This window comes from Sardina pilchardus, chromosome 4, assembly GCF_963854185.1.
Source record: "Sardina pilchardus chromosome 4, fSarPil1.1, whole genome shotgun sequence".
In the NCBI taxonomy this organism is placed as follows: domain Eukaryota; kingdom Metazoa; phylum Chordata; class Actinopteri; order Clupeiformes; family Clupeidae; genus Sardina; species Sardina pilchardus.
In genome coordinates, this window is record NC_084997.1 from 29,344,054 (window position 1) to 29,365,470 (window position 21,417).

The 21,417-nt window shown below is 45.6% G+C and overlaps 1 protein-coding gene across 1 annotated transcript; it reads left to right on the forward strand.

Annotated features, from left to right (window-relative positions):
• Window positions 1-33: 33 nt before the first annotated feature.
• Window positions 34-21,321, forward strand: xrcc5 (X-ray repair complementing defective repair in Chinese hamster cells 5). The gene is made up of 21 exons (XM_062534939.1): window positions 34-105; window positions 851-964; window positions 1,412-1,595; window positions 2,051-2,099; window positions 2,649-2,771; window positions 3,713-3,904; window positions 4,868-4,982; window positions 5,654-5,792; window positions 7,285-7,397; window positions 8,026-8,088; window positions 9,593-9,730; window positions 10,035-10,125; window positions 10,902-11,032; window positions 11,523-11,719; window positions 13,946-14,033; window positions 15,716-15,785; window positions 16,168-16,277; window positions 18,028-18,124; window positions 18,942-19,009; window positions 19,758-19,832; window positions 20,900-21,321. The coding sequence occupies exons 1-21, from the start codon at window positions 88-90 to the stop codon at window positions 20,912-20,914; spliced, it is 2,190 nt and encodes a 729-aa protein (XP_062390923.1). The 5' UTR covers window positions 34-87; the 3' UTR covers window positions 20,915-21,321.
• The last annotated feature ends 96 nt before the right edge of the window (window positions 21,322-21,417 follow it).

The window sequence follows — 21,417 nt, forward strand, 5'->3', positions numbered from 1 at the left end:
GCGCGTCTGTTGCATTCTCGTGGTACCCATGTCTGCTGCGCTTGTTTGCTACACGGACTCATAACAAGGAGGAACAGAGTGAGAGTCATGGCGCGAACAAGCAAGGTAGAAAATCTCTATTGTGAAAGTTTATGTTTTCTTTTCGCAAAGTAAACGTAATTACGGCTTGTCAGTGAAAATGTTAATTAAAGTACATGTTGACTACGATTACAAATCATTATTTGAGCTGATCTTGGTCAGTATATAACGTTACTGGCATATTGACACAGTCCTGCAAGCTAGCCTGTTATTAATGATCTCATTGGCTATTAGTAGAGTTGGCTTCTAGGCTTAGAAGTTTGTAAATGGTTGGTATTTGTCGGAAAGGTTTCAAAATAACCTTGCCATTATTACTGATGCTAAATATATTTTATCATGACTCAGCTGCTTTCTGCAACTTCCTTGTTTCCAAGCTCGCAGTGTGAGCTATATCATTATTATCATTGGGAATTCTACTAGTTACCAAAATTACAATTATCAAAGGTATGGCGAATGAATGATTAGGACTGTGCTATGTGTTGCATCTGTCCTATTCATCTCACATGCAGTGAAATACAATTGCATCCCTCTGTGAGAGACGCTTCATACACAGGTTACTACACTTGGGATAAGCACAGGCATGTTCCTGGGGGTTGGTTTGTCTGCGGTGTAGACACCTAGTGGAGGAAAGGATTAATGCACTTTGACGTCCACAACACAATCCATTGAAATTAAATTCAATAAATTGCAACTGAACATATTTGATATTATTTTTTTTTAAAGTTGATTCACAAGTCTTAAACGTTGCTATTGTTTACATTTCTTTCTTTAGTCAGCGCTTGTGCTCTGCATGGATGTCGGTTTCTCCATGAGCAATGCAGCCCCTGGACATGAACCATCATTCGAGCAAGCCAAGAAAATCATTCAGAAATTTGTCCAACGACAGGTGCGTCTGCATATTTCTAACACTAGTTATTTTCTGTCAGACTATGTATGCTATATTTTGCAGATGCCCTTAGGTTAGAACATCTGATTTAGATGCTTATCTAAGTAGGCTAACCCTAACTTTAGAGTCATTGTGGTTTTGGGTCATTCCACCTCAATTCAACGGATTTTAGAGAAAATTTCCAATCGGTATACCAATCTAATATTTTGGCTAAGTTAGTTTAAATGGTTACTCTTTAGGTGGTAAAATTTTGAAGGAAATCTGAGATGGTCAAGCAGAAGGCATTTGTTGAATTGAGGTGGAATGACCCTTTTATCTTTTTGACTATATCATGCAAACACATGCTATTTATTCATTTCTTGAGGAAATGTCTTATGTACATTGTCAATACAGAGTGTGAATCAATCAATCAATGTATTCTATGCATCTATGCAATTACTCCTGTAGGTATTTGCAGAAACCAAGGATGAGCTTGGCTTGGTACTTTTTGGGACTGATCACACTAAAAATCCCCTGGCCACGGATAGCCAATATCAGAACATCGCAGTTCATCGCCACCTCATGATCCCAGACTTTGAGCTGCTGGAGGAAATCGAAAAGGACATTCATCCGGGTTCTCAACAGGCAGACTGTATCCTTTTGGTTGATGTAGAGAATTTATGACTTTGTGCCTGTAATTTCCAAGGTATCCCTGGTTTGACTACTTAAATGCCACTCTTATTAAGGGCTGTTCACAACAAGAATGATAGCTATAACGATAACGGCAAAAAAATATATCGCTCTAGCTAATATGAATGACAACGTCCACACATAAACAACAACATGAGAATCCTTGGGGATCAGTGTCCCAGTGATTTTGAGAATGATAAAAAGCTGACAGCCAAACAGTGGCCATAACATTTTAGCCATCACATTCATCAACACAAAGATAGACTTTCCTTATTGCTAATCAGTGTGGACACTTATATCGTTATAGTTATCTCTATAGTTATCTTTAGAGTTATCTTTAGAGTTATCGTGCCTGGTGTAAACGATCCTTTAGTCCTATTACTGCTGTTGTCGCTTCCTTTACAATGATTGCTTCAGGGCTGGACGCCCTTGTGGTGTGTATGGACCTCCTGCAGAAGGAGACTCTGTGAGTAACCACTAATATTAAAGACAGTTTACCTTTTTCCACCCAATGACCATAGCTTTTTTTCATGTTTAGTAATCTTTAGAAATGGACAGAATGCTTTTTTTTTTTTTTTTAAGTTGGAAGACTGTGCTTTAAGAAGTATTCATGACTGTGCTACAGGGGTTTTAGTTTCAGTTTTAAACCACCCAAAAGACGCAACCAAAACCCAAGCAGGAGGCGCAACCAAAAGTTTTAAAAAAGATGAATGCGGTTACACCGCCCTGACATCTCAGATATGCACATTTCCAAAGTTTTTTTTTTCTCAGATTTTCCAAACAATTTTAGAGCTAAACTTGTAAACTGTGTTTATTTGAAAAGTCTTCCACATAAAACTATGCTCCTATATTTATTTCTAATTTCCTTTACCGTCTAAATTCTATTAATTCTACTACCTCTTAAATTCTACTTTGTACACTGCAAAGTGCTAACTGTCATCAAGTGACTTATGGTAAATAAGCAGCTTGCTATGCTATACTAATGCTAATGAAATGTCTTATTTTTGTTTGTTAGGGGGAAGAAGTGCGACCGGTTGAATATTGCTCTGCTGACTGACCTAAGCTCTCAGGTCAGCTCCGATCAACTGGACATCATTATTGAGAACCTGAAGCGGGCCGGTGTCACAGTGCAGTTTTTGTGAGTAGCCTGTTTTGTCTTGTGCCAGTCAATGACTTAGCCAAGGTAACGCAAGCCTGTTTGCAGAGCACAGTTCATGCAGTGGTACCTCAAACTGCTTAATTGAATAAGCAGATAAAAGAACAAAGTGTAAGATAAATAAATAGATTAAATGAAGATAAATGCATTGCATTAGTTCATTATTAGTTGATAGAAGGGTAGTTTTAGCTCTTGCTGAAGATCTGCATTCTGTTTCTTTAGCAGGGAAAAAAAAACAAAAAAACTTTGTCTAACCATGAATCTTTATTCAGTAAATGCGCTCAGATTTCGGTTTGGTTTTGGTTTGGTTGTGTGATTCAGTTCTGTTTTTATGATTCCTGTGATTCCTGATTCCTGTGCTCCACCCTTTTTATGGTTGTGCTGTAATTTAATGTCAGAACTGATTGAAGCCCATTGTGACATTAATCGGCATATTGATTGAAGTTTATCAGCAGTTGTGTACACATTAGGGACAAATTGAAAACAAAGCAAAAAGTCTGAGTGTATCACACTGAAACCACCAGCCAGTGTCCCAAAACCATAGTTGCTAGCTAAGTTGCTAACTAATTTAGCAACTTTGTTGGTTGCAGTACAATTTCCCATTGCCAACCAACTAAGCTGCTAACAGGTTAACATCTATGGTTTTGGGAAACACACCCCAGATTATCTGAGTGAAGGGAATGCTGTACATTAGCTGTACATGGCCCCCATCTGGGCAAGTGCTGGGTTCCTCAGTGCTCTCTTCCTGAGTCATCCGTCATTACGAGACCTCTACTACCTCCTCTACTGCTGCCGCTGCTGCTGCTGTTGTGTTTAGACTTCTTGTCCTTAGGGTCAGAGCAGTGCGCTATCTTTACTCTCTGACTCACCTCGACTGTCCCTCCCTCTCCCTTCTCCTCCCCCCACCCCCCGTTCTCTCCCAGCCTGCCTTTCCCTGCAGACGCCGCGGACGACCCTGGAGAGGGGGGGTCAGGTGGGGACGGACACGGGGCCGCCCGGAGACCCCCCCACGGGAAGGGGCTGTCGCGGGAGCAGCAGCAGGGACTGGAGATGGTGCAGCAGATCATGAACTCGCTGGACGAGGAGAACGGCTTGGACGAGGTGTACGCCTTCAGGTATGACCTTTGACCCCCCCCAGCACTGCTGGAAGTGTATCGTATCTGAGTAGAAATGGTAATTCTTCAGATGTGACATGTGGCAACATCTGAAAGATGTAACGTTCACTTTTGGCCTAGGACGGTTCACTAGGTTCACACACCTTTAGATGTTGTATGACCTGCTCTGACAGAGTTTGGACTGGGTGTGACGTCTGGAAGGTGACACAGACTGTAGTAACACAATGATCCATAATCTTACTTTTATTTTTCAGTTACACACACTGTCATTTTTCTGTGTTAATGAAAACAATTGGTTTATGTATGGTGCTCTCTGGTTTAAGACAATGGTCTTTATATTTTGTCTTATTCTATATTTTGGATTTTCTTCCAGCACATTCCCCACCAAATGAACAAAATGAAACCGTATTTCCTCCTTTCAGTATGAATGCCGTGTATTCTCCATAGCTCAGAGATTACCGTTAATTAATTCAGTGGGCTTGATATGGGGCTTTGTCCTTGCTGCTGGGCCGAAGCATATTCCGTAATACTCGGCTGGGCTCTTAGAACTGCATCCATGCAATTAGTATAATTAAAAGGCTCGGATAAAAAAAATGGATGTGCATTCATGTGTGGGGAGTTTGCTCCCCCTTTTATGTTGGCTATATATTCCCTCTTAAATAAATAAGTTAATGTAATAGCATATTAAGTGATTTAATTTGACAACATTAATCTCGAAGAATGAGTGTAATTTGTCTCATTTTACCCTCAGTCAAGAATGGCAAGTTATAAGTTACATATCTGAGAATGCCCTCCTTCTGACCTTCAGAAGTTGCAGCGACCAGAGTACTGGTTCTCACTGCATCCGCAGTCGACTTGATCGTGTCGACGTGACTGAGTGTGTGTACTGTATGTGATGTACAGACTCGAGTGTTTATACTGTTGTTGTTGTTGTTGTTGTTGTTGTTGCTGTGTGTGGTGCAGTGATGCCATTGAGAAGCTGTCCATCTTCAAGCGCCTTGAGAGGAGGCCAATGGCCTGGCCCTGCACGCTCACCATCGGCGGCTCCCTGGCCATCCGCATCGTCGGCTACAAAGCAGTGAGTGCAACAGTGTAATCCTGATAAGGAGTGTATTTGGGTTGGAACATTAAAAGAAAAGTATCATTACTGACTGTCCTAGTATGTTAGAGAGTAGCGTAAAAGCAATACTTGTATTTTTTTTTTCTTGCTAGGAAATAATTTCTATACGAGTAATAATATGCACAATTTTACAATATACAAAAATGTTTTTTTTGTTTTTAGTGTTATCATTTGCCATTAAATGTAGCAGACAATGATCTCTGGATGTTTGTTTTATAGATAAAAGTGACATGATGTGACAATGAAACGCTTACATATTATAGATCATAATGCATCGGATTCTTGTGAATCAGTTGGATGTAAAGCCACTCTGAACACGAATAGTGCCCTCACCCCTGCCCTTTGCACAGGTCACGAATAGTGTCCTCATCCCTGCTCTTGGCACAGGTCACGAGTAGTGCCCTCACCCCTTCCCCCTGCACAGGTCACGAATAGTGCACTGCCCTCACCCCTTCCCCCTGCACAGGTCACGAATAGTGCACTGCCCTCACCCCTGCCCTTGGCACAGGTCACGAATAGTGCCCTCACCCCTGCTCTTGGCACAGGTCACGAATAGTGCACTGCCCTCACCCCTGCCCTTGGCACAGGTCACGAATAGTGCACTGCACTCACCCCTTCCCTTTGCACAGGTCACGGAGGAGAAGGTCAAAAAGACTTGGTCCGTGGTGGACGCCCAATCCAGCCGGCGAGACGACGTGAAGAGGGAGACCGTCTACTGTCTCCATGACGACAACGAAACAGAGGTGCAGAAGGACGACACCATACAGGGTGAGACACCGGACGCATGGAGCGTACATATTAGAAAGCTAGATACCGCATTGTCCATCATTCTATTAAGTTGGTTATGTGAACACGGCTGCCATATTGCTGGGGGCAAACACCTTACTGCCTATGGGCAACACTTGCTGGTAATCAGAAACACCTGTCTGATTTCCAGTCAGTCACATGTTTCTCTATTGGCCTCCTGTGATTGTTGCCCTCACCAATATGGCGGCGCTATTTACGTACGTACTGGAGCCCGATGTGGTGTCTAGCTTTCTAATATCTATGGCGTGGATGTATCTAGTCTTTACCTGCTGAGTTTAGCAGCACGCTACAGGAACTAGGCTTTGGCAGCACGCTACAGGAACTAGGCTATACCTGCTGGGTTTAGCAGCATGCTGCAGGAACTAGGCTTTACCTGCTGGGTTTAGCAGCATGCTGCAGGAACTAGGCTTTACCTGCTGGGTTTAGCAGCATGCTACAGGAACTAGGCTTTACCTGCTGGGTTTAGCAGCACGCTACAGGAACTAGGCTTTACCTGCTGGGTTTAGCAGCACGCTACAGGAACTAGGCTTTACCTGCTGGGTTTAGCAGCACGCTACAGGAACTAGGCTTTACCTGCTGGGTTTAGCAGCATGCTAGTCTGGTTTTCACCATACTAAACTCAATCTTTTAAGATTGAACATTAGCCTGGGGAGGCTGCGCTTTGTTCCTACTGCACAAGAGGCGTGATCAATGGGCATCGTTCAAATGACTCACGTTCGTTCAAATGACTTCGTTATCGTCACGTCACCGGCCAATAGCGTGCCAGGACTAGAGTATGGCCGTTTCTGATTGGAGCCAAAGGTTCTGGCAGTAAACAGAGGAGATAGATCTGCTGGTTTCCAGCCTGAGCTGCCGGGCGAAATTCAAATTCCCCAGAAGTTCAGGCAGGGTTCACCCAGCCTAGCAGCACGCTGCAGGAACTAGGCTTTGGCTCCCTAGAGTGTTCTTTATAGGTTTCCTACACTGCTGCACTTGAATTAGTGGGAGAAACGCTGACACACTTAATAATCCAGTGGAAATCTGAAATCGATCTTGTGTTATGAAATCTTACTTTTCCCCATCCCAACGATGTTATAAAATGTACCTTGAATTTTCTAGAATTCTTTGCTGTTTGATATGATTTGGAAGTGAATCTAGATTTACAGTTGGCAAGCCATGCGTCCCAGAGAACAAGACACTGTACGAGTATTTTAATACTTTAATATGCCAACTGGAGGCCAATGCAGAGATTAGTCCTGAAAGCCTCCACATGCAGCTCCCCAGAGAAGCACACGATGGAGCTCTGCCTGGTGGTGTGGTCTGGCCCCAGGCTTATGTGGCCTCACCGTTAAGTGGTTTTCCCCACTGTTTTCTAACTGTCAGTGGGAGGGACAGAAGTTTCTGATTTGTTGTTCCTCTTTGTTGTTCTTGCCACCCCCCCCCCCCCCCACACACACACACACCCCCCACTCAGGGTTCCGATATGGCAGCGACATTGTTCCCTTCTCCAAGGTGGATCAGGAACAGATGAAGTACAAGTCAGATGGAAAGAGCTTTTCTGTTCTGGGCTTCGCCAAACAGAGTATGGTAAGTGTTGGCCACTAGGTGGAGCTGTTCTTCACACAGTAGCCTCTGGAGAGTGTTGTGGTCTAGTCTGGCAGAAGTGTGCATTCATTCTCTATGGATATCAGTAGTGTAACCAGTTCAGCTCCGAAGGTGACTGTGATTCTTACTCTCACGTAATTTCAGGTGTGCCAAAGTATTCTATTATTGTGTAATGTATTTAGGTATGATGGCAATCTTTAATTAAAATAAAGATCAAAATCAATTGTTGATCGCTTCCCAATATTTAAAAACTCCTTACTTGTCAGATATTGAAGAAAATAATGTAGAAACAGTTGTATGGAATGAGCATTGCTTTGTAAAGCACTGGGTCTGAATACTACCAATCAAGTGCCACTGCGGCTTTGGACATCCATAATCACACCTTACGTAGTAAATATTACTATCTTAATGTTGTGGTCTAACAGGACAGGCCAACAGGCCATTTTAATGAGTTGGACTCTCTGCCGTATGATGTGATGGTCCTCTGAAGAGGGTTTTTGTCATGACGACCTTTTTTCCTCTTTCTCCCTGTGCCTGTTTTTCCCTGTTTGTCCTCTGTTCGAGAGACTCTCATTTGTACTGACTCGTATCGACATCTCTCTTTGTGCAGATTAATCGCCATCATTTCATGGGCAGTCAGGCCATCAAAGTGTTCGCCCCCAAGGATGATGAGGTGAGCGCACAAATCAATGGATAAGAACCTTCCAGAACTCTCTTGTTTACTTCATGGAAAACTTGTCCGCGTTCAAAAAGCCGAATCAAAGGGGCTTATGTAAGAAGACCTAGGGCCCCAATTTAAATGGGCGGGGTAGTGTAAAGGTTAACTAAAAGCTGATTTAATGACAAAACAACCATTAAACAATAGCCAAACCTAAACAACCATTATGCAATAGCCAAGTCTAAGAAACCATTATAAGATAGCCAAGTCTAAATAGCCAAGTCTAAGCAACCATTATAAAATAGCCAAGTTTAAACAAGCATTATACAATAGCCAAGTTTAAACAAGCATTATACAATAGCCAAATCTAAACAACCATTATAAAGTAGCCAAATCTTTTTGCCAATTTAATGCTTTGAGCGTTATCAGAAGCAGAACATTGGTGGGTCAACCCTGTGCACCCATGTGATTATCAATGCCCCCCCAGCCTCCCCAGTCCACACTGTAGTCAGATAGGGTTAAAGCGGTAATGAAGGATCTTTGCTGTAGTCCTCTTGCTCTGATGGTGGATCAGTTATATTTCCCCCATTGAATGACGCTGGACTTCAGCAATCCAGTGTGTATGACATTTTGATGGTAATGTTACAGTATTATAGAGGTCCCAAGTGAAGTAACACACACACACACACACACACACACACACACACACACACACACACACACTCACACACACACACCCATCATCTGTGAGTGAACATGTCTGTGGACGGCGTGCCGGGTTGTTAAGGTGACTGACACGGTGACACCATCATGTCTCATCTCGGCGTGCCGGAGTGGATGCCCCGGGGCAGCTCCTTTGTCACGGCGTGACACACGCCAGGCGGAGGACAGCCGCAGTGCAATATTTACGAGCCGCTGATGCCAGTGTTATGACTGAGGCTTCAGCCGAGTGTCACCTTGTCAGTGGCAGCATTATGCTCCCTGTATTTAAACCCCTCGTCATCTCTGAGGGGCTGTAATGTGCACCGACCGGCTCTGGAGGAGGGAGGAGCAGAGTGGCTCAGAGGCCATACGCCTCCATCAGTATAGCTTATGGAGCACTGAACGATGGCTGGGGTTTGATTGGCGGCTGAACTCAAATATCAACAACCTTTCACAGAATTGCAGACAGTACTTTATAAACTTTTAACTCCCTTTAAAATGCCGTTTGGAAGTATATATATATATATATTTTTTTCTTTTATTCATACATGAGAGAGAGAAAGAGAGAGAGAGTGGGGTAGAGAGATTGGAAAATGACCACAGGTATGGATTCAAACCAGGCATATAGCCACTTGCGGCACCCCCCCCCCCCCCCGCCCCTCCTTGTGTTGTGGAGAGTGAAAGAGACACATTGGCTAAACTGTGACTATGTGTCAATGTACACCCCCGCCCCCCCACCCCAAACCCCCCCCCCCCCCCCCCGCCCCGTGCTGAGGTCAGGTGACTGACGCCTGTGTGTGTGTGTGTCTCCTCCCAGCACGCCGCCATGGCCCTCTCCGCCCTCATCCGCGCGCTGGACGGCCTGGGCATGGTCGCCATCGTCAGGTACGCCTACGATCGCCGTAGCAACCCCCAGGTGGGCGCTGCCTTCCCCTGCGTCAAGGAAAAATATGAGGTGAGTGTGTGTGTGTGTGTGTGTGTGTGTGTGTGTGTGTCTGCCTGCCTGTCTGTCTGTCCGTGTGTGAGTGTATGTGCCTCTGTGTGTGTGTATGAAATGCTGAGCACCCAAACATGTGGAGATGGTTGCCCCATTCTTCACAGCTGGCAAACATGTTCCGGGCTTTAATCTTCTGCTCTCCCACAGAGGATCAATGGGGAGCAGTCCTGATGTATTGATGTTTATGCAGCTCTTATCTGTTTACCTTTTTGATTTGTTTGTTGTTTACCTTTTGATTTGTTTGTTGTGGTTTTGCTGTCAGTGTCTCATCTACGTCCAGCAGCCCTACATGGAGGATCTGAGGCAATTCTCCTTCGCCTCGCTGGAGAACAACAAGAAGTTTGCACCCACGGGTACGATTTTGCCCCCCCTGCCCCCGACCCCCACTGCAAGGAGGGAATGGGGGGTGGGGGTCCATTCCTCTGCTCTCTTGTGCTGCGAACACAGCACTGCCATTGTTGTTGTTGTTATTGTTGTTGTCGTTCCGCCAGTCCGAGTGCCAGGGATAGCGCCGGGGGTTGCCTGCTTCCAGGAGGGGAGAGAGGGCAGAGAGCCCGGATTGTTCGGAGGGTTCCATCCAGTTGGTTCTGATTTAGAGCTTTCAAAGCAAGTGTTCACCGTGGAGAAGTGTAATTGCTTTTAACTGGTCAATTTAGTGCACTGCTGCGGCCACTGGCGAGAGCAGGCTGACGCTAGTTATGTGAGGACGACTGTGTGGAGGCTGGCACTGTAGTTGTTTATGGACGACTGTGTGGAGGCTGGCTGACACTAGTCATGTAAGGACAATTGCTCAGCAGGCAGACACCGGGGTGGTGTAAGGAGGACTGTGTGGAGGTTGATATTGTAAATATGTAATGTAAGTGTGGAGGTGGAGGTCAAGTTCAAGTGAGCTTTATTAGCATGACAAATATGTTTGTGTTGCTAAAGCAGAACATTCAGACATACATTTACATTAGACATTCTCTCTCTCTCTCTCTCTTCTCTCACTATATCTGCCCCTGTTTTCCTTTTGTCTGTCTGTCTGTCTGTCTGTCTGTCTGTCTCTCTCAATCTGTTTTTTCTCTCTGTGTGTCTGTCTCCCTGTGTCGTCCACCCACCCTCTCTCCTGTACTGTGTGTGTGTCCACCAGAGGACCAGCTCTCTGCCGTGGACTCCTTCATCGACTCCATGATGCTGGTGGAGGAGAATGAGGACGGGGAGGTGGAGGACCTGTTCAAAGTCAACCACATTCCCAACCCACAGTTCCAGAGACTCTTCCAGGTGATCCACACACACACACACACACACACACACACACACACACACACACACACACACACACACACATGAGTCATGAGCTCACCTCCAGAGCCAGGGCCCCCCATTGAAGTAAGAAGGCCCAAGAGGCTGTTTTAAGCCAAAGGAAAGACCCTGCTGACCAAAGCCAGCATTTCACAGCTGCTTTAACTATTTAAATTCAACTCTTTGAGACTTAGCTTTACAGCGTTTTTAATATTTGTAGTGTGTGTGTGTGTGTGTGTGTGTGTGTGTGTTGGGGTGGGGGGGTGGGGGGGGGTGGATGTGTGTGGGGTGGGTGGATGTGTCTGGGGTGGGGTGGGGTGGGGTGGGGTGCTATCACTGCCCTTTAAAGAAATCATCACACAGCTATCTAACCAGCATGAAATTCCAATCTGTTTGAGTTCATTAGCTGCCTGTATTCTCACATGATGGAAAAATGCCCCCTATTCTCTTGCCCCCCCCCCCCTCCCAGTGTTTGCACCAGCGGGGGGTGAACCCCAGTGCCCCGCTGCCCCCCATGGAGCCGTGGCTGAAGAGGATGCTGGAGCGGCCCCAGGTCCTGGAGGCACGCTGCCGTGCTCCTCTGCAGGAGGTCAAGAGGAGGTTCCCGCTGAAGGAGGTGGTGCGCAAGAAGGAGCAGAAGACCAGCGCAGACGTGTTCGGGAACGGGTGAGAACCGGGGCTTTAGCGTAGAGGTGTTTGGGAACGGGTGAGAACCAGGGCTATAGCGTAGAGGTGTTTGGGAACGGGTGAGAACCAGGGCTATAGCGTAGAGGTGTTTGGGAACGGGTGAGAACCGGGGCTGTAGTGTAGACATGTAAATGAGAAGCAGGGCTGTAGCATAGAGGCGTTTGGGAACGGGTGAGAACCGAGGCTGTAGCGTAGAGGCGTTTGGGGACAAAACAGAAGCAGGGCTGTAGCATAGAGGCGTTTGGGAACGGGTGAGAACCGAGGCTGTAGCGCAGACGTGTTTGGGAACGGGTGAGAACTGAGGCTGTAGCGTAGAGGCGTTTGGGAACGTGTGAGAACCGAGGCTGTAGCGTAGATGTATAGATGAGAACCAGGGCTATAGCGTAGAGGCGTTTGGGAACGGGTGAGAACCGGGGCTGTAGCGCAGATGTGTAAATGAGAACCAGCAACCAGGGCTGTAGCGTAGAGGCGTTTGGGAACGGGTGAGAACCGAGGCTGTAGCGTAGAGGTGTTTGGGAACGGGTGAGAACCGAGGCTGTAGCGTAGAGGTGTTTGGGAACGGGTGAGAACCGAGGCTGTAGCGTAGAGGCGTTTGGGAACGGGTGAGAAGAGAACTGAGGCTGTAGCTAGACGTGTTTGTGAACGGGTGAGAACCGGGGCTGTAGTGTTGAGGCGTTTGGGAACGGGTGAGAACCGAGGCTGTAGCGTAGAGACGTTTGGGAACAAAACAGAAGCAGCGCTGTAGCGTAGAGGCGTTTGGGAACAAAACAGAAGCAGGGCTGTAGCGTAGAGGCGTTTGGGAACAAAACAGAAGCAGGGCTGTAGCCCAGACGAGGTTGGGAATGGGTCAGATTAGAACCCTGGGCTGTGCTGGAAGCAGCCCTGACATTTTGGTTAAAAGCGTTGGGGCTAATTACTTAAAAGGTTATGTTTAAATTAGCTGTAAGGGACCTTGATGGAAAACTGTGCGGCTAATTACCTAAAAGGTTATTTTTAGATTGGCAGTAAGGAGTTTTGGTCAAAAAGTATGGGGTTAACCACCTAAAAGGTTATGTTTGAGTTAATTAAATTAATCAAGTGGTTTTATTTGAAAACAAGGAGTCTAATTAAATAGTTATTTGTACATTAGGAGTAAGATCTAAGATGTTGGCTAAAATTTGTTGGCTAACTAACTAATCGGTTATGTTTAAATTAGCGATAAAAAATTTTGGTTGAAAACTGGGGGAGTACGGTAATTAAAAAGCTTTTAGAAACACTGCCAACACTCCCAATTGTCACTGATAATATCGTACTATTATAGTGTCTATAGCGATGTAGTTGTCAATGTCATGCTGTGAAAGCTTTTCTGACATTTGCGTGGGGTGTTCAAGATAGTAGAAGGACAGATGCTTCAAGCATCAAGACAGTTTTGTGGGCCGTTCTGTCCCTGTTATGACCACAGAACTACAAACTAAGATGGCCAGCATGAAAGACAGATGTGTTTCTGCTCTTCACATGACCATATAATACCATCGAAATGAGTTTGAAGAGGCCAGAACTAGGTGCCTATTAAAACATGCCTCAACTGTTGCGTGTCGTCGCTTTAAGGCCCCCAGAAGATCTGCTTAGAGATCTTGAGACCTTACGGACCTAATATAACATAGCACCATTCAGAGCACAGGAGCAGCTTCTGAGGAATGGTGTTGGGTTGTGTGTGTGTGTCTGTGTGTGTGTGTGTTGGCGTGGGGGGGGGGGGGGGGGCACTTTGTAACCTTTTTCAGGAAGTAGTCTAGGAGTCGGCTTTCAGTCATAAATTATAAGCATTTGGGGAACTGGTGTGGGGGCTCGTTGGAAAATCTTTGGAACGGTTCTGTCGGAAAGAAAGTCGGTAGTGGGGGGAACGGGCTAATGAATTGCGGGCTGTGGGAATAGGGCCGTGCCCTTGGGAGCGTTCGGCTGGAATGCGCACCTGGCCTCCATCTTCAGACTGTCTTGGGCGGCAAGACTGGAGCTGGCAAGCTGTGAAAAGGTCTTTGTTTTGTCCCTGTGACCTTATTCTTTATGAGGGTCACATGGCTGATGTTGTGGATGCAGCTTCTAGATGTGGGTTTGGGCTCATCTCTGGTCTACAGCAATAGCTGGAGGAGGTGCATAGAGTTTTTTGAATGCGTGTTAATGTCCTTTTTTGTTTGTTTTCTTTTCTGTGCATTCGTTGTTGTTTTGCAGGAAGGAAGAACCAGATGCTAAGAAGGCCAAAGTGGACGAGGACGACGAGTACAATCTGGCGCACATCTCGGAAGGAAACATCACATCTGTAAGTCGGGATTTACGACCGTGTAGACACATATGCATCCTAAAAACGTGTTTGTTAAAACATAAGTATGTGTAACATATGCGTTTCTTGTAGCATACAGTATATCATTACATTGTCATATGTGGTTTCCATAATATACATGTGTATTGTCATAGTGAAAAAGGCAAAATCTTAAAGGAACGTAAGAAATGTATTTCAATTAATCATAAAATGGCCCTTATATGTCACTAGACATTAGGAAATCATGCTCATTTCAAATACTTGTATCACTGACATCAGTTGTCCAGCCAGGATATTGTCATTTAAAAAAGTGAAGTTGCAGCCCTCAACTGATGTTAATGTTTACATGTTGTGTCTTGGCCTGGGGCCTGTACTACGAAGCGGGGTTACTGGCTTAGCTGGGTAACTTCGAGAGTAAGTTGATCACGTGTGGCGTAACTTCCAGGTTAACCCGTACTACAAAAGGTGGATAGGTTTTAACCGAGGTATACTGCCATGGCAATTTACGCTGCATCTCAAACCTGCTCCGAGCAGGTTATGATCTTGGTTAACCCGAGGTTTGCAGTTAACCACACCCCACAATGTCGACGTAGGCTACTTGGAAGATACATTATTGGAGCGCAAATTGTAAGCGCCTCTCTTCGCAAGGCGAGGATTTTTAAAGACCGCCAGAATCTTTCTCCTTATAATATTCTCTTTAAAAGATAGCCTATACATTCTCAGCCGAGGGAATTTGTTGCATTTGTCAGCTGATCGAGGCAAAGTGGAGGCTATAAGCATTGGCAATATAACATATTTTCATAATTAAGAAATATTAATGCAAGCTATAACTAGGCCTATAAACCTTCTGAATGTTTTTGAGTTTCATTTTCACCTGCTGCCAGCGGCACTGCCGTTGCATCTAAAATGTTCACAGGATAGGCATACACTAAATCAGTCAATGGCGCTAAACATTCAATTATCCTTTATTAATATTTATTAATATACATGGCATGAATTGTGTTGCATCTGTAGGACTCTTATGAACTCAAAATGTATTTATTTCAACACATTTCAGACATTCCACAAGCTATTAATCCTCCGTAACACATAGGCTATTTAAGGAACATGAAATAAAACTTTACTTTCATATATTCGATCTGCAATAGCCTACGTTGCCAACAGCCTTGTCTTGCTTTGTTTGCTGCCGACGTATTTGATGTATCGTAAAGTGGGTTGTAATTCCTTGCAACTTTTTATAATCATTGCGCATTCCTTATCCGTAAAATAACGTGATCGCGTCATCATTAAAAGTGGTGATTTGCGTTGCAACCCGCCCATTTTATGTGAACGCGCACCAACTCCGATGAGGTTAACCCCAGTTCAACAAATCAACTTCTTACTCAGCGTCGTAGTACCGATTAACACCAATGAAGATAACCAGGTTTTGTCAACCCCGGTTTAGCAAAGTAACCCTGGGTTACATCTGGGTAGGTTGAGCTCCCTTCGTAGTACAGGCCCCTGATGCGCCACCCTCCACCTATCTGCTAATCAGAAAGTCAGTCGTTTTCCAGGTTGCCAGCTCTACTATAGTTAGTGTACACTGCTCTACAGTATTTTGAAAGTGATTGCAGTACCAGTTTTGGCCAAAATCCTACGGTTCCTTTAATGCTAAAAAGACACTTTTGTTTGAACTATTTCAGGTGGGAAGTGTGGATCCTGTTAAAGATTTCCGTGCACTTATTCGCCAGAAGACCCTCTCCTTCGGGGAAGGTGAGAATGCATTTCATTATGATCATGACCTTGTGACCTGTAGAATTTTTTGATTGCGTTAGGGCTGCACAATTAATCGATTATTTTTAAATCTAAATTGCTGTTAATGCGAGTAGCTAACTGCAGAGGCTGCAACGAATCAAATCAAGTCCACGTGTAGAATTGTGTGATTGTATACCTGTTACTGTGTGGCTTGTGTTTGTGTGACGTTTGTGTGTTTATTGATAATGTGTGAGGATTGTTTGTTAACACTTCAGTGTGTAACCCTTTGTATTTAGTCACCTTGAGCCCATGTGACTCTCCTCCTCTTCTTCCTCCTCCTCCTCTTCCTCCTCTTCTTCCTCATCTTCTTCCTCTCCTCTGCTCGGTCTCCTCTTTACAGTCTGCCAACAGCTGATCCTCAGAATAGAGCAGTTGCTGGGCAACAAGGGCACACCCTACTACATGAAAGCCATCACCTGCATCCTGGCCTTCCGAGAGCAGTCTGTCAAGGTCAGCCAATGCCCACAGGCACACAGGCCAGGGGAGTGCACACAGGGACCAGTGACCAGTAGTTAGACCAGTCAGCCGGTACAAAGACTAACTGGGACCAAGAACTTATGACCAGTAGTTAGACCAGTCAGCCGGTACAAAGACTTACTGGGACCAGTAACTTATGACCAGTAGTTAGACCAGTCAGCTGGTACAAAGACTAACTGGGACCAGTAACTTATGACCAGTAGTTAGACCAGTCAGCTGGTTCAAAGACTAACTGGGACCAGTAACTTATGACCAGTAGTTAGACCAGTCAGCCGGTACACAGACTAACTGGGACCAGTAACTTATGACCAGTAGTTAGACCAGTCAGCCGGTTCAAAGACTAACTGGGACCAAGAACTTATGACCAGTAGTTAGACCAGTCAGCCGGTACAAAGACTAACTGGGACCAGTAACTTATGACCAGTAGTTAGACCAGTCAGCCGGTACACAGACTAACTGGGACCAGTAACTTATGACCAGTAGTTAGACCAGCTGTCACAGAGAATCACATAGACCTGCAACTGACCAGTCTTTAGGAAGTTGTTTTGGAGATTTACAGGGACCTGCTATTGACCAATTAGCAGTCAAACAGTCATCACAGAGACTTATAGGAACCAGCCACTGACCAATGAGCAGTTAGATCAGTAATCACAGAGACTTACAGAAACCAGCCTCTGACATATTGGCAGTTAGACCAGTCGCCACGGAGACCTACCAGTTTCCTACCATTCCACCCATTCCTTCACAGCCAGTAATGAGCCGGTGGCTGTGGAGACAGAGAGGCATAATCACACCAGTATTACACCACTGAGACCAGACCGTCATCACAGACACATTAGGGCCGCTCACCGCAGACAGCCCTGAGCTCCATGGCCTGAACAGAGGCGTGAGAACTAACACTGAATAAACCGGTCGTGGTGGTACTAGTCCTCCTGCTGTTTAAAACTCCCCGTCTCTGCATTTGACTCGAGCGCTTTGGCGTAGGGTAGGTGACGAGTGAATGAAGCATCGAGAGTTAACATTGCCAGCGTTCCTGCTCGAACCGTCCAAAACCTGACCACTGGCCGAATTCTGTTAAAACCCACATCTGAGCGTCACTAGGGCGAGCGATCCAGGCTGGCTGGAGCTATGGAGGAGCTATGGAGGAGCTCATATTGCTCTGCTGGCGAAGGGAGACTTTAAACTGCGTTTAGCTGTAGGGCCCCATGCCGTAACAACAGGGCACTTGGCAGCTGGAATTAGGGGGCCGCTACTGAAAGGCATGTTGAGAAGCACTCTTAAAGGAGCAGAACCGAAGGCTTTTATGTACAGTAGGCAACCTACAGTAATGGAACGGGCAAGTGAATGTTCTCTTTTGAATGCAGTCAGTTGGGGGCTAAAGTGGCAAGAGTGATTTTAGATTTTTAAAGCAGCACGTTTGGTAGAAAAAAAATTGAACTCAGAAGGATACAGAACACGCTGGCAACGATCTATTTGTTAGAAGCGATCTCAGAGAAAGGGGGAAACTCAAGACGTGTGTGTGTGTGTGTGTGTGTGTGTGTGTGTGTGTGTGTGTGTGTGTGTGTGTGTGTGTGTGTGTGTGTGTGTGTGTGTGTGTGTGTGTGTGTGTGTGTGTGTGTGTGTGTGTGTGTGTGTGTGTGTGTGTGTGTGTGTGTGTGTGTGTGCGCGTGTGTGCGTGTGCGCGTGTGTGTGTGTGCGCGCGTGTTCTTGTGTTTCTTGGCAGGCCACGAACGCTGAGCTCTTCAACAGCTACATGCAGTCCCTGAAGAGAAGTATTCCAGACCGAGGCCTCCAGGAATTCTGGGATTTGGTCTGCTCAGGTGGGACACAGGGACAGTAACGCTCCGGCCCGTCTTTCCTGGCCAGCTGAGAAAGTCATCAGGAAGCACTCGCCTCTATCCCTGCAGCTCAGCATTTAGCGCTTTAATACTGCAGAACAGGCTTCTGTCCACACAGGAAGCTAGAGGTCTTAACTCCGCGCACGCATTCAGACAAATGGCTATTGAACGAAAGTCTGTGGTGAAACAGAACAAGGCTGTCAGTGTGTAAGTGTAAGTGCACTGTTTCAGCCTTGCTGGCGGACGACACCAGACGCGCAGCTGAAGCGTTGCGTTCACGGAGCGTAAAAATAATTTTACAGAAATTATCTAATTTTTAAACGTGTACAAATGTACAAACCGCTCTCACGTCTGGTCTTGCCAGCTCCGTTGAGTAAAAGTTAAGTTATACTTTACTTGTCCTGTAGGGAAATGTGTCCACTGCTTTTTACCTATCTGGGGGTAGTGTACACACAAACACACATACACACGCGCATACTAGTGGAAGCTAGTACACACACACACACACACACACACAAACACACACACACACACATACACACATAATAGTGGAAGCTAATTGTTGCAGCATACGCTCAGGGAACATCACACTTAGTTTATGTGCCCAATGTAGGCTCCCTGTGAATATAGAGTTTCCTTGTTAGGTCGTTACTGCCTGTGTTACTCCAGACTGTTGAGGGGGGGATCTGGGCCAGATGTGGCTGTGCTCTGGTGTGGACTCGGCTGTGGTCTCGCGTGTGTTATGCTAATGGTTAATGTGATCTCCACCTAATGCTACATACGTGTTGTGTTTGTGCAGATCGGCTGACGGTGATCAGCAAAGACGAAGTGGAGGGGAGCACAGTGAGCAAGCAGGAGGCTGAGCAGGTCTGGAGGAGTTCTCTGTGTTTTCTTTTGCCGCTTATGTAACAGCGGTCTCCATTCTCATATTACTGATGTGCAGGACTGCTGACTCACACACACACACACACACACACACACACACACACACACACACGCGCACACACATGCACACACACACACACACTAGAATGTGGTAAAAGTCACACACACATAGACAAACAGACGTGGGTTTCGCCTTCTGCCCAGTCCAAACATCTGGCTGGAGGAACAGGGCCAAGAGCTACTTCCCTGGAAGTCTCAGAATCTGCAGCACATTTCTACTTGTGGGTCACCACTGCATCCATTGGTCCTGTTCCACTGGTTCCAGCCAGAACTCCTAATGCGGTTCTGAGTCTGATTCTGATTCTGATTCCATGGCACTCTTGTTTTTGGAAAGTAGCATTCTTAGAACTTCTCTAGAATGATCGTCATCATACAAGTCAGACAGACAGACAGACAGACACACACCCCCACAGGAAATAGATTTTGGCTTTTTCTGTGGCAAACTTAAGCCTAAACTGGGAACAAGAAATTTCAGAACTCCTCTAGTAACACCCTCTCTCTCTCACACACACACACACACACACACACACACACACACACACACACACACACACACAAATTAACTATAATGAGATACTGACCTACACACACACACACACACACACACACACACACACACACGCACACACACACACACAGATAGTAATCAATGCCAATCCCTTATCTTCAGTTCCTACTGATGGAGGAGAAGAAGGAGGAAGAGGAGGCCCCTCCAGCAGACGACATGGGAGACGTGGACGATCTGGTGAGTGCATTCCTTCCTCATCTCTCACCACCCACACACACACACACACACACAATCTGACCATCCTCTCTCATCTCCACCTCCCTACATCACTGGACAGCACTGAGTCAAACACAGTCCAGTCAATAAAGAAATCATCACAATAATATTGATATTATCATGTGACTCAGCATCACACCACGTCATTAGACAGTACCCAGACATGAGACAAGGCAATGAGGAAATCATCATTCTTACAACACAGCCCAATATTGATAGCAGAACACATTTGGCAGGAACCATTACCATTTCCATTTCAGAGGTCAGAGACACTGTCGTAATTTCCTGGGGTCACTTCTGAAGGCTTAGCTCTGGTAGACTATATCGGGTTTGTTTATGCGTGACCCTCTCAGTTGAGAAAAAAAAAAGCTTGGCTAACCTCTCAGTTTCCTGACTAACCTCAGTAAGTTGAGCTCTCTAGAATGGGAATGTCTGTTTGGAAATGGATTGACTTATTTCCTGTGTAGAAGTTTTGTTGTTGATACTGTCAGAAGGGAGAGAAGAGAGAGATGTTGTTGGTTAATTAGCTCAAGGATTAGAGTCTCTTAAACGTTTAATTCTGAGATGCACTCACATCTGACCTCCACGACCCCATGATGGAAGCCAATCCAGAGCACACAAAACGCTATCAGATTTCTGGACAGCGGAGACAGTGACACACACACACACACACACACATTCTCTCACACACACACACACACACACACACATTCTCACACACACACACACACAACCGGGCTCTGTTGGGATTCTTGGCCCTGCCTCTGATTAATGCTTCGTCCGTATTCCAAGGTTAAGGGCCCCAAATATAGACCGCTATAACGAGGTCAAGGGGGTCAGAGCACAGCTTGTCTCCTGGTCAGCACCACGGCGTGACCTCTCGTTATTAGTCTTGCGTGATACCTAAACACAAGACTGGACATGAGGGGCACTTTGATCTGGGCGCACGGCCAGGCGCTGCGTAATAATAATAATTAATTATCCGACGACTCCTCGTCCTAACGTCCAGTCTTTCATCTCCTCGACAGCTGGACATGATGTGAGGAGGACGTCGTTGGCTGACCACGGACTTTGGAGACGGGAGTCTACAACACGCAAACAGGAGACACGAGTCGACCGTGTGCCTTCAACAGCAAGGCTGTTGCACGTTCAATACTGTACTGTTCCAAGTGAGCACTGCTCGGTGGTATGAAGGGGGCTCAAACATGTCGTTATTCTTTTTGATTGATCTTTTTTGGATTCCGTTATAGCTGTAAAACTGACAAAATGTACTTTTTAATGTGGGTTTGTCATTTTATAATGATGAGTTATCTGATGACTCCTCTAACGTCTCTTGTTGTCTCTTCGGTGATCTATCTCTTTGAGTTCTGTTATAAATGTAAAACCGACTAGATGTACTTTTATGTGGGTTTGTCATCTTATAATAATGTAATAAAAGCTGACTGATGGTAATTTTTCATTCTCTGGTGTGTGTGCGTGCTAGTCTGCAGATGTACTCTACACAAACATGACCTATTTGTTTACTTAAGTTGTTGGAGAGTCTCGG

What these genes read in the sequence shown, in the direction of transcription:
- xrcc5 (XM_062534939.1), top strand. An exon ending in AGAAATTTGTCCAACGACAG is followed by an intron (nt 965 to 1,411) that starts GTGCGTCTGCAT and finishes TTACTCCTGTAG; the next exon opens with GTATTTGCAGAAACCAAGGA. An exon ending in GCGTCAAGGAAAAATATGAG is followed by an intron (nt 9,731 to 10,034) that starts GTGAGTGTGTGT and finishes TTTTGCTGTCAG; the next exon opens with TGTCTCATCTACGTCCAGCA.